General features: G+C 43.2%; 1 protein-coding gene across 3 annotated transcripts in view; it reads right to left on the reverse strand.

Annotated features, from left to right (window-relative positions):
* The window catches only part of emid1 (EMI domain containing 1), a 54529-nt gene that overhangs the window by 37591 nt on the left and 2980 nt on the right, over nucleotides 1–13958 (reverse strand). For all 3 annotated transcript variants that reach the window (XM_040156260.1, XM_040156261.1, XM_040156262.1), the window contains exons 2-3: nucleotides 9419–9532; nucleotides 8941–9044 (exon numbers count right to left, since the gene is read on the reverse strand). In XM_040156260.1, coding sequence (XP_040012194.1) covers nucleotides 8941–9044; nucleotides 9419–9532 — 218 coding nt within the window. The remainder of the gene's footprint in view (nucleotides 1–8940; nucleotides 9045–9418; nucleotides 9533–13958) is intronic.

The following is a 13958-nucleotide window of genomic DNA, read 5'->3' on the forward strand; positions in this document are numbered from 1 at the left end:
TGCCGGAAACAGAGAGAGACAGTGAGTGCGGCGTTGTGTCCTCTATCAAGTTTATTGACTACAGCGACTCGGCAAGTTCAGCTCACGGTTTTTTTTTGTCTGGTTGTTCGACCCGAGTCATCCGTGGTGCAAAAATTTGCGTGTAATTTTAGTGTGAGTCACGTGTCTGTCTGTACATACAAACTTGATATATGTGCCTGTGCTCGTGAGAGCAGGTGTTTTTGATGCCTTGAACATGCATGAATGTGTGCGAGCGTGCATGATTGCTTGCAGCTAGGCCCTGGCTGTGAGCTCAGCGTGAATGAGTGAGAGAGCCATAAACACCTGAGGAAGCAGGAACACACAGACACCCTCTCTCTGGACTGTATTTATGGTCCCGATTGAGTGGGAGAGGGGGGAGTCGTCATGCACAGCTCAGCTCTGGCTGTGGGCGAGGGTCCAACCAAAACACTGGGGCTGTTAAAGCCCCCCTGGATGAGTCCCAGGGGGCACTGGAGCGGACGGAATGCAGGCCTGGGTTTAGAGGTTCAGGGGTACGTCCTGTTGTTAATGAACTCACCTCGCTGGGCCTCTCTGGCTCTGAGCCCCTGACACTGCCTCACCCGTCACACCAGCACTGCCACCACCAGCCACAAAGACTAGACCTAGACCACTGAAGCATGCCACACTTCCTGCACATAACTGTTTGGCCCTGAGATGATCTCAAGAAGACGTCTGCGTCTCCAAGTGAACAGGAAGACAGTAAAAGGAAGTGCCATGCCATGTTGAAATGGTCTGTAGAGTGCTGCAGAATGCGTATGTCTGAATGTGTGTGCTGGCCCATATGTGTGCAAAGCAGATTTGAGCTCTTTCCTAAATCATGCATGTCTTACATGCTCTGTTAGTGCAGGGTATACAGCACTCCACATACATGAAATACACACACTTTCTGTGGAACACCGCGGCACTGAAGACGGCTGTAAGTGTAGCACGTGGCAATGCAAGCTTATTTTAAATAGCATACTTTTATACATATGATCAGTTCAATATGCTTTACAAAATGTATTAAAAACATTAAATAAGAAATAGTACCACGGATGTTAAACCTCGTTAATCACATTTATAGATGGGAGCTTAGGACGTAAGTGCAAGGTGGATAATGATGAATGCTTAAGGTTTAGTTTAAAGTTTTAAACCAATTTTGACTCGGCCGAGGATAACCTAACATCTACATGTTCTCCTGCCTATGTGGTGCGAGGTCTATGACAACTGGATGATCGGGCATTCATTGTACAATAATTTAATTCAGAAAACTGATGACGGATTTACATCAAATTACAGTAACTAATCACATTTCTGCTCAGATCTTGTGAGATAGCCATTGTCGCAAATCACAGCCTTCTACAAACTCTCTAGGTCTGTATTTCACAACTTTTGATTGGTATGGGTAACCTGTAAACTATTTGATTACGTGCTAGAATTCATAGTGTTTCTTGTAACCTGCATAATGGACTCCATTCTGGGTGTTCAGCAGTCTGGATTTTAGTGTATGTATGACAGTTTGCCCTGAATTATGATAACCATGGATTCTTTTTTTTCAGCCATGTAAAGCTTCAGCTATATATATCAGAAATTTGATCTCTAGAGACAAGTTCTATTATCATCTTCTCTTTTCTCTTCTAGCCAATCAAGTAAGGTCATTTCTCTTTGGTCAGGGCGATTGGCTCCTTGAGGGGAATGCCTGCTCCTCTGTCAGGTTTGAGCTCCAAAAGCCAACCAGGCATGTCTCTAATTAGACTGACTGCTGGTGCAGTTCATCCAAACCTCCTCTCCACTCTCATCTTCGGTCCAGAACTAATCACAACCATCAGCACTCCCCTCATTCCCGCTGAGCACTGTATCAACCACATGAGCAAATGGAAATTATGCAAAGACCAGCTCAGGGTAGAGTTCAAAAGTCAGACACGGGCTACGACTTTTAAATTCTACACCTTATCCAAGAGTGCAGCATTTAATGGCTGGGAAACTAAGACAACTGGGGGGGGGGGGTTTGGGAGGTCTGTGATACAAGATGCCATAAATGATGTCACCACAACACATCACAGCAAGATCTCTGTGATGTGGTGGACTGTTTGTGGTTTGGTGTACATGGGAGCGGAGGAGGTTTGAAGGTCGGCTTCATGAATTCCCCACCCACGGGCCCACAACACTTGAGCCTCTCTTATGTGGTGTTGTATATGTTTACAAACTCATAACAGTGACAAATGAGCAGCCAGATCATCAGGGCTACTAGGAGTTTACAGAAGCCACAGTCTGACTCAGTGTGAGAGAAGAATATCTAACATAAAAGCAACAGTTTTCGTTGTATTTTTTTATGTTTTTGTGGTCCAGAATGTGGCTATAAATGGAGATGAGACGGCGGTAAGAGGGAGACATAACTGGATTTTACAGGGACTCAGATCACTCAACGGGAGCGAGAGAATGAGAGTGTGAATCTTTGTAGAAGTAGAGTTGAGACTCGTCTTAGCCAAATGAGAGAAAATCAATCAATCAATTGATGATTGATTCATGGTTTACATTTGCTGGCTCCAGCTTCTCCAGCGTGAAGATTTGCTGTTTTTTTGTTGTTTTAAATGGAACTAAATTTAATATCTTTGGGTTTTGGATGTTTGGATGCACAAGGGAAGCAATGGGAATACATCACCATAAGCCAAACATTTCATTGACCAAATGATTTTTGGAATAATCTTCCATCAAGCCTAATATCAATCACATCAGCGTGCATCTTCAATTTGGCCTTGATAAGATGTTTGTTTTTCTAATTTTTATAATGAAAAGACCCTGGAAAATGTAAGCCGTGCCACCTTGCCACTGTAATATTTTTTTCTCTTAACTGATGTTTTCTGTTTTTGTTGTGTTGCTTGTTGTGGGTTAGAGGACCACAATGGAAATAAGCCTTTAGGCTTTGTTGTGTTTTAATCCTTGGTGATTGTAACTACTCCTCTGCAAAGTTATTCTGTATTTTTAATCATCAAATAAATTCAATCAATCAATCAATTAATCAAGAAATAGTTATCAGGTTAAAAATAATGAAAATAATTTTTTAGTTGCATTCCCTACGTGAAGGGATGAGAAGGTAAAAGCAAAAGTTGGTAAAGAAAAATACAGTGTACAGCTTTATGAAGCTAAATGAAAAGGGAGGAGGAAGATTAAGAAAGAGAAAAGTTGAATAAAAGTGGATAGGTGACTGGAATTCAGACAAATTAGTCAAGAGATGGTGATTTGAAAGAAGTCCGGGGCAGTGAAAGAGATCCTGGCTGCAGTTGGGTCCTTTGAACTCATCACAGCTGTGTGGCACCAACAGGACCTCCATCAATGCTGCTATTGTCTCAGCAATGACATCAAAATGCCAAATATGCTTCATTACCTTCTCAGACCTAAAGATCTAAAGACAGTAGCACTGTGTTATGCAGTACCTACATCATGCGACTCTCTACCTGCGAGCTGAGAGATGGTGATGTGTTATGACAGGGAGCAGACGGGTTAATGCAGCTTTAATGATATCAGTTGCTAAGTGGATCAGAGGTGAGAGAAAGAAGGTAGAGCCCACAACTCAACTAGTGAGGAGGATTTAAAAAGGTCAGGATTTTAAAAAGTTTTTTTTATCTTTCTACGTGATAAAAGCGCTGTTGCCATTTCACTTGGCCTTATCTTGGCCAGGTAGAGAGTATCTTTCTTCTCTGCTCCTGATTGTGTGATCTGTCAGGCTGCAAAGAGCCTGGCTGTTTGTGGGTCACTCACTCAGCAGACCAGTCCACTTAGACTACTGGGTGAGGAGGAATGCCTCTGCATTACTGGGGACAGTAGAATAACCCGGCTGCCATGGCGTGGGTGTGCATGTCTATTTTCATTCCTAAAATTTGTGTTGCACTGCTGATTCGGCCCACTTTATCTCTTTCCGACTGCAGGAAAAATTGTTTTCAATGCACTCCCATGGGGGAACTCCTGGGAAATAATAAATAAATCAGCAAGCAGAAGAGGCATTTCCAGTCCAGCAGCCAGATACAAAAACTTAACTCAAATTCAAGGCTAAGTGTGTATGAAACTTTAAAAATAATTCAGTGAAAGATCTGTGCATCTGTATTTCTTGAAGTTACCTGCCATTTGTTTTAGATTTGACACAAATCTTAAATAGACTAAAACAAACACCAGAAGATGCAGGTCAACAAATGGAGCGTAAAACATTAAACCTGATATGGTTCTTTATGCACAGGCAGAATATCACATAAATAAAATATATATAATGATAAATAATATGTATAGTCATATCTCCTACAAGTCTAAATGAACCTGACTGTGCTGGAAAATGGTATTCTACCATTACTGTGACTACCTTTTGCTTTTATAATATTATAGACAAACATAAACCATAAAGGCGTGGGGAGTTATAATCAACATTCTAATGACTCCTACCCTGTTTATTCCACAGCCTGAAAGCTTTGTGCTGTACAGCATGTGCTCTGTATGAGTTTTGCATGGAACATTTAACAATAATGTCATAATAATGTCATCATAATTATATTCCAATTTAAATACATGAACCCCCCTATGAAGTATAATTTGGGGATTTTTCATAAACCTGAAACACATATCAGCACACACTTACATAAGAGGAAGAAAGTATGGAAAGAAAGGCAGATAGGAGAAGAGAAGAAAAGCTTCCCTCCACTGTTTGGTTTAGTTCATTTTAGGTTGGCTGGTCGGTATTTTCAGCGGTGTTGTTTGTTAATTAATGACTATCATGGCGATTCCCCTGAGCGGAGCAGCGTGGGTTGAAAGGGCTGGATGCTCCCATGTCTAATCGCTTCTGGGGCCCTCAGCCCAGTTCGCCTTAACTTCAGCTGCTTCCAATTTGGACTCAGCACTTGTGCTCCGCTTGCCATTTACATAACCATGAATATCAGCTGGTGTGGCCTTTCCTGCTCACTGGCTGCAGCCTGCCTCCCTGCATGTACGCAATTTATGTGTCTTTGTAGATCTCTTCTGTTGAATTGATAAATAAGCTGGATGTGGGTGTGAGTGCAGCTATTTCTGACATCAAACCTGTTTTGTGAATGAACTGGAGCAAGACAGACTAACGTATTTAACACCTGCTAATGCAAAAACCCAGGGGAATCCAGGAATGTGACTGAAAGAAAAGAGGAGGGCTGACTGAAAAGGTGACTCTATGTTTAGTCAACGTAATGACTTTGATAGTGCTGCTCTGTGTGGTCTACGAGGAGTGGGAGTGGAGGTCACCTGCTCTTGTTCAGCTCCCTCCCCTCTGACCTGAGGCTGTGGTCCCTTCACTCACAGCTACTAAAGCCTGCTGCCATGAAAGCAGCTAATCAGACTGAACAGCTGCATCCCTCACTGTACAAATCCTCAACGCCTCGCTCTCCCACCCACACATTCATTCTGGCAGTCGGACAGACACATATACCAATGTCGAAGCACTCCCACTCTTCTTCTGCTAATGGCAAGCTGCAGCCGGCTGATGTTTAAAGCGCGGGGTTTAGAGTGTAGGCCTGTGATAAGCTGCGCTGAGCTGTGAAAACAGAGATTACCATTTCTGCGGCTTATTACAGACAGCGCGCCTCTGCCTCCCAGCCATACCGTAATTGCAACCCAAAAACCGCAGCCTCCGCTTGGCTGCGAGATATGGCTTGATGGGGACCCCCGCGGCAGAATTTTGACAGCCATGCTAATTCAAGTCTGCGTTCCCCCATATGTTTTGCTGCAAGGCGGCCCCTTCCTGCGATAAGCTGCAGCCATATTTCTTTTAAGTACTTTCCTCCATCAATCAAAACAGGGCTGAGATGTCAACTGCTGTCTCTTAGTGTCATCTTCCCACTTTTAAGACTCCATCAAAATTAGCAGACAGAGGGCAAAAGTCCAAAATGCCTATGAATTTTAAAGATTTCCACGACTGCTAAGTGTGCAATCACATTTTATTGACGTACTGTATGTTGATGCTGACGCAGCCTGTATGGGACAGAGTCTTTGAGAGCCGGCTCTAATGTAATAATGTTGTTTTAGGGTTTACATCTGATATTCTCATATCACAAAATTGCCTCTAAACGAGGTATAATTTTGATATGTGTGTTTGATGTAGCATAAGTTGGGATATCCCATCTGTAAACAAGCCTTTACCTTCCTGGAATGCCAAAGCCAACCAGGCATACATTAAATCCCTGTTTCTGGCAGGCTATGAAAGTGCCTCCATCTGCAAATACTTAGCCTTTTTTTTCTCAGGCTAAATCAGAGATAAAGACCATTGTGCTCCAGGTCCAGAAGAAAGACAATATCTCCCAAGCCTCATAGAAAACAATTAGGACCCAGTAATTACACCACTGGCCTGGAATTCCAGCCAAGTCCTGGGTTTGGGTTCAGGAAGTAAGGAAAAGAGAGCGAATGTGAAAGGTGCCTGTTTGATGCAGTGTTATCTTACCTCTGTTTGGAGTAAGTTTGTTTATCAGCCTGGGTGTGATGTAATGTTTTGCTTCTGGAGCCCTCAGTTTGAAAGTGATATGCCAAAAAATCCCCTTAAACCTATGTATGACGGGATGACGTCATGGCGTGATCTCTTCCCACATCTCTCATTTATATCTGCACACTGCTGCTTTGGTTTTGGAAATGCATAATACAAAACTTAAACAGAGACACGTTATCTTAACTTCAGACTGGACCTGTCGATTTGCAGACATTGACCAATCGGCTGGCAGGCAGAGGGGTGAGAACGGAGGGAAACAGGAGAAACAAACTCTCTCATCTCCGTTTAAAATATAACCATATCAGTGACCATGCTTTCAGTTTATAACACACTTTCTTTCCTCTCTTGCACCTTAAAGCAGCCCCAGCGCCAGAGTACTGCTGGTATGGATATTGGTGAGATCTGCTGTAAAACAGACCAGCCTTGGGAGTCAGACATGGCCTGGGACTTTTGAGGTGGCCTGGTGAGAGAACAGGGGAAGTAAAAGCCGGGCAGCCCGAGTTAATGAGTGGATCATACACATTTTCCACAGTCTGAAAAAAGCAGCCAAGCAGAGGAAAAGGGATGGTGGGAGCAAAGGTATATGACCGACCCTGGAACTCCAAAAGAGGTCTTTAAAGATATGTAGCTGGTATTAACTATTTAAGAGAGTTATGAGTTCAAAACCAATATGTTCTTAATGTCTGACCTAGACAGTAGATCTCGAAAAGTGTAGCGGGACGACAGCTGTTTGTTCTTTTATGTAACAGAGGTGCTTCGTTTACTGTGCCTTTTTAATTCAGCCTCACTCAAGGTCAAACAAGTGCTCACAGCCGTCTGGAAATCCACAAAGAAATGTGTAGAGATTTGCAGATGGAGCCACACACAGGTATTAAGACCTTGGATTTGAAACTTGCACCCACTGAACTACGAATGCAGCTTTAACTTCACTTAGCAACAGATTTAAGCACAAGCCGGTCTCCAGCTTTGCCCGTGTGGCAACCTTTTATTTCTCCTTAAAGTGGTGAATGAGGCAGACAGCAGTGGAGTATCAAGTTCTGCACTGGCAAAAGGTTCTGCTCATGCGGCAGGAGCAGAACAAAGCGCCGGTGGCCCTGGATAGCATCCATGGTGCCGGAGAGTAAAGGCCCTGTGAATGGGACCTGTCACTTCCAATCAGCGCCGCCTCTGATCTGAGCTACCCGGAACGACGCTCAGATAAGTGGTTAATCCCAGCATCCCCGTCGGCTCGACAGCCCCCTACTGCCATGACAACTGGAGGCGAATCTCCTCCAGCAACAACTTAATTGGATAATTTCCTCCCTGTTTAACTGTGTGCTCGTCTGCTTTTGTTAGGTAAAGTCTGCTGTGTCTGACTGTGAATGTGTTTCTTGACTTAGAGAGTGGGAGAGCTCTGAAACAAGCATGATATTCAAGCAGTTTTGATGTGTGCCATGTGTGAACAGGCAGGAGAACTGGATACATTTCTCCAGTTGAGGCAGCACTGTAGCAGACTAGAGGCTGCTGGGAGGGATGAGAGCTGTTCTTCACTCACCTGGGAGTGGGAACATAAAGAGAATAACAACCTCTGCTTTCAGCACCGCAAAAAAAGTGACAACCTTAACCACTGTAAATACTTATTGTCCTGTGTGTCACAAAGCTCAATTGATTCATGTTACACCTAGTCAAGTCCTGGGTCCCAGCATAAACAAACGCTCCACCCTTCTCCCCAGACTGCGGAGACACGGAGGACAGTGCCAGGGGAAGCCATTATACACTGGGAGTGTATGTTTGCATGTGTGTGCGTGTGTGTGTGTTTGTGTGTGGTGGGCAGCTACTTTAGTTGAAAATGAAAATATCAGTGCTAGTATGGCACTTTAAGAGGATGAGAACTTGGTTCCAGCTGGACCATAAAAGTCAAAATCACACTAAAGAATCAGCCCTTACGTAGTACAATGACTCTTAGAATGAACACATTAAAAGTGATTAATAAGGTGGAGGTATCTGATTCACCCTGGAGAGGCTGAGGGATCTTATTTCATAACTTCATTTTGAAGACAGAAGCAGCCTTATGTAAGCCTAATGGAAATCACTCCTGTTTATAAGTATTACTTGTACACGTGTATTGGAAGGCACACACGCAGGTGGTGGGAAATGGTGGTGGGGGTGGGATATGGTGGGAAATGAATAAGCTTGGAGAGATAAAGAATGATAAAAAGAGGAAACAGAGAAGTAGGTAGAAGATAGAGGATACAGTGAAAGAAACAGAAAACTGACAGAAGTCAAACTTGTCAAGGGAACTTGTTTCTCTAAACCATTTCTCAAGCCTAGATTGCAATGCTGGCCCCCTCCGAGAGCCCTAACTGTTGTTCATTTCTATCAGCTGCTGTATAACTGCTGTCTGCATGTGTGTGTGACTCTATGAAAAGCCTCCTTCTCTCTTGACTCACCTTCTTCACAGGCAGCACCACTGAATCCTGGACAGCATTTCCACTCCAGGGAGGTCACTGTGCGGTACACCACTTTATAGGAAGGTCTGACCACGGTCCTATAGCTGAAAAAACACACACAAACTCTAAAGCCGCCGCATACACATAGCTGTCAGAGGCTAACATGAATGGTTTTTCTGACCCGCTTGCATGTAAATATGGTCTAAACAATATGACTTGAATGTGGCATATAGTGAAGTAAAAAAAATAAAATAAAAAATGAGTCACAGAAACAGAGAAAATCACACTGGTTTTGAGTTTGTCTTCTATAAAACTCCACCACATTTAAAGTTTAGATAAGGTGAAAAATACCAAATAACAAAGGCTGTACTTCCAAAGAATTTCTTTAAGTGTTTTAAAGTGGGCTCTTCTCTTTAAAGGGTTCACATATCAGTGGTACAGCAGTAGCAGTAGGGGTAAGCTCCCTTCGCTTTCTCACCTGCCGCCTGTACATCCCTGTGGCCAACGGCATGTCTGGTAAACCCGCTGGAGAACTGTCCCATTCTGCACCTGGCACGTCACCGTCCTAGTGACCGTATGAGGACACCAGTTTCTGAAGGGAGAAGTAAAGTGAGTGAAAGTCAGAAATGTCGAGTTTCGAGTAAAACAACAGTAGGATTGCCTGAATTTTTTATTTTTAGGCACATAGGAAAATCCCATTTTAAAAGTAAATAATTCGAGGAGGAACCGTGTATATTTTACAAACACCATTAGACAAGTGGACTCACACTATAGCATTCTCACAGAAGTAAATTAGCCATGCAGTCACATTCATTGTTGTCTTCCCGGTGGTTTCGATTCTTCCCTCCCTTCCCCCAACCTTTTGTTTTGGAACCTCTTTATGGTGTTTACACAGTTTTAATCAGCCACGAAATTTGCAGGAGTGCATTGTGGGCTGTATTTACACTGGCGTCTCTGGTCTGTCAATACACATCCGTTTGCATTGGGCTCTCAGAACACGTCAAGTCCCTCAGGAGGGAGTAAAGACGAAGACGAGGTCTCAAAACGGAGATTTGAGTTTTTCAACATGAGTTAATGCTGGGTCATGAGCCCACTCCCTTTCCAGAGAGGCCTTGAAAGACATTATGGGGATTCACTGAAGCTGTTAAGGAACTGACCTATTTATGTAAACGTCAAAGGGTTAAGATCTAATAGAGAGGATATGGTCACTTAGAGCAGGCCAGGTCAATTGAACTGACCTACATTCACCCACAAGTTATTTCTTTGGCCTCTAGAAGCTAAATTAAATATTTTTTGCTCAGTAAAAGCTTCCCGCTACAGCACATTTGTGCCACCATCAGGCTAAAAGTCACCAAATTATGTAAAGCCTGATTTACGGAGACTGAGAGCTAATTGGTTTGTTTAATCCTCACCAAGAGCTCAATGGGGTTTCTAACAGGAGTACATATCTGATCCTGATACCACAGGGAAATGAGAAAAGTTTAGCATGAGAGGCCCATATCATCTCATCCCGCTACTTCTTAAATCAGAAAAACCCTGAAGTGTGGTTACCTGGCTTTAATATAAGGAAAACACACTGAGGCTGTATGAGCTATCATATGTTACTATTTTTTTATTGACAATATAGACTATAAATACTCTGATTACCTTCATATGGCTATAGCTGGAGGAGGAACAAGGAGAACAATTACTATAGCCTGTGTTTACACAATCAATAGATGTATAGAAACGGGGCTCTATGTAGAAACCACAAAGGACACTCTGTGGCTCATAGCACAAAACCACACTTTGTGTGTTCTGCTGCCAATGTGTTTGCAAGAGTGGGAGGGTGCTCCCACCAAAGTCTGTTTGTCAATATGTGAGACCATATGTTTGTGTTTGTGAGAGACAGTCTACAATAAAGGAAACTGCCAAAGGCGGAGGATGCAAGGCAACCGTGAACCAGACCCCATTAACGATCCCCACATGTTGTGGTGGCCGCACACACGGACCTGCACCAGCTAGCGGGGGGCACCTTTGGGAAATGCCTGTGTACTACTGTAGCCATTGGTGCATTTTGATAAAGTTACTCGGCCAGAAGAAATTACGAATGGAAAAGGCTTGAGTCTAAGACACCATATTCCAGGGGCTATTAAAAAGTAACAGGCACTGTGCAAAAGTAAGGCACAGGTTGAATTAATCATAAACTTGTCAAGAAAAGCGAGAAAAGTGATTAAGGAATTCATCTGCCACACATGCTATTTGAATACTGGTCCACCCTTCATATATATATATATATATATATATATATATATATATATATATATATATATATATATATATATATATATATATGTATATATGTGTGTGTGTCAGCTGTAAGCCTACAAAAATGAACAAGGATCTACACAATGATCCACGATGATCATCTGCCACACATGCTATTTGAATACTGGTCCACCCTTCATATATATATATATATCCATCAGCCGTAAGGCTACAAAAATGAACACGGATCTACACGATGACCCTATGATTGCTTTCCCCTTGCCCAGAGAAAATTGCTTTAATCATCGGTGGAAAATTTCAGACATTGAAGGAGCTGTGGTCAGGTAGAGCTGGGGAGGGGGAACTAACCCCAACTCCTCCCCACCACTTATCCTCCAGACCCAACAGATAAACATCTGAGTTTCCCAGGCTGAGAGGAGGTTCCACCTGGGAACAGCCAAGATTGTCACCAGGGGCTACGAGGAGGGAGGTGGGGGTGAATTTTACAGTCTCACTCTCTCTCTCTCTTTGCATTGCACTTATGCAATTACCAAAGAAGAAATGCCAACTGCTGCTGCTTCAGTGAATGAAATAACAACAGCAGTTGGCATAACAGAGTTTACAGTTTCCCAAATGGCTTGACAACCAATACTTGCATTACCTTTATAACTTGCTAAAACTGATCACTAAATTACATAGTGATTACAAGGCTGCAAGAACAATACTTTCTGCACTGCAGAAAGGATGGAGGTATGATGATATATTCCCTGGATGCCTAAAGAGAGTTGTCCTGACTGGGCACAGGTAACATCATTATCTCTTCTGCAATGTAAAAGACTAAAGATTAAACATCTGTCTTACTTAAGAGCCCTACAACCATAACTTTCCTCATATTGTTGCTTAGAAGTACTATATGATGGTCTATTGAATTATGTCTGGTTTTATTCGTAAAGGGACACAGGTGCACGGTTCACTCAGTCTTTCACTGTAAAATGATTCGTAGTCAACACCTTCTTCTTACTGGAGGCGCCCTTGTGTTATGATGTGTGAAACCCACAAGTACCATGCTGTTTCACTGGCAAAAGCACCAAGCAGGCTCTCAGCAAGTATCAGGTCCCTAAGCACACATGGCAGACTCTGAATGCTGGGCCCAAGCTAAATAAATCATCAACCATCTCTCACAGTCACACACAGCCACAGCCAACAGTTAAGAAAGAAAGCCACAATTTTAAAGGGACGGAAAATCACAGCTTTTGCCCAATTGTTCCTCAACGCTACAGAGGCCAAGACAGTAATACATTGGAGGAACGTGCTGAACAGTAAATGAATGCAAATGCTGACAGGGAGCTCATGAACTCGTCAAAAGGCATATATATATATGCTGTATTCTAGTTATTTTGTGTGCCCTCATTTCGCCTTGTTCGCTGTGCAGTCTGCATCTTTCATGATCACACTACTGAGTGCACTTTCAGCAGCAGACTGCGTGGGGAGGAACAAGCTGCGAGTTAAGCCGTGTGAACTGACAAGAGGGCTGACAAGAGCAAAACACTGGTGAGGCTCTGGTGAAAAACGTCTCAGTAACTCCCTTTTCCATCCACCCATCCATTCACATACTGTGGGAGGCGGAGGGCAAAACAGTCAAAGATATGTTTGAAATGCAGCGATGGATAGGAATCTAGAGGAATTTCTCTAGATTTCTGTCTGTGGGAAAAATACTTGGGGAGAACAAAGGACAAAAGACAGATGTGGCAAATGGCCAGGCAGAGTAGAGGAGAGAAGAGGAGAGAAGATGAGAGGAGAGAAGACGAGAGGAGAGGAGTGGAGAGGAGAGGAGAGGAGAGGAGAGGAGAGGAGAGGAGATGAGAGGAGAGGGGAGGAGAGGAGACGAGACGAGAGGAGAGGAGAGGAGAGGAGAGGAGACGAGAGGAGAGGAGAGGAGAGGAGAGGAAGGTCATTTTATCAGAAGGGTCACACAAGGGAGCTTCCCATGGGAAAAGGGAAATGGAAGGAAAGACAATTATGAAGCAGTCTTGGTCCCACAGGGTATAGAAGAGGCGTAAGATAAATGTGGTGCAACAACAACAGACAAAGAGAGAAAAAGAGAGCACAGTCACAGTGAAATTAATGAAGAGAGGGCGATACGACCTTCCTGGAGTCATAATCTGCAGCTTCTAGGAAAAACACAAAGAAACCAGAGTAGCCTATATGAGGCTAAAGTGTAAAACAAACTGTAATAGAAAATGAAAATAGAACTGTCAGGATGTATGTTCAGTTTGCATCTGAAGACTTTTTAAATGAGATAATACAGAACATACAGAACAGTTTCAAAGCTGACGTGTTTGTGTTTTCCATGCGCAGAGGACAGTGAAGATCATGAAAGTACCACAGCGAGGCCTTGAAGGTCAGGGCCAAGTGACTCTACACAGCAGCCTCGGAGCAAAACTCTCATTTGTCATTGTCTGTTTTGAGCTTTCAGGCCTGCATAGCTGTGAGCTTTGAGTGTGTCTCTGTGTAACGGGCATGTGCATCTTTTAAGTTTCTGAGGCAGTGAAGAGCTACTCTGCTGATCATGAATGAGACTTTGTGGACTGTTCACTTGCAGTGTACTGAATGTAACTGGGGCACTGGTACAGGGCTGCAACTAACAATTACTTTCATCATCGATTAATCTGTTGATTATTTTCTTGGTTAATCGATTCGTCATCTAGTTTATAAAATATCAGAAAAGGGTGAAAAAGTCCATCACAATTTCCCAAAGCCCAAGGTAACGT

The sequence above is a fragment of the Xiphias gladius genome, chromosome 19, assembly GCF_016859285.1.
Source record: "Xiphias gladius isolate SHS-SW01 ecotype Sanya breed wild chromosome 19, ASM1685928v1, whole genome shotgun sequence".
Lineage (NCBI taxonomy): Eukaryota > Metazoa > Chordata > Actinopteri > Istiophoriformes > Xiphiidae > Xiphias > Xiphias gladius.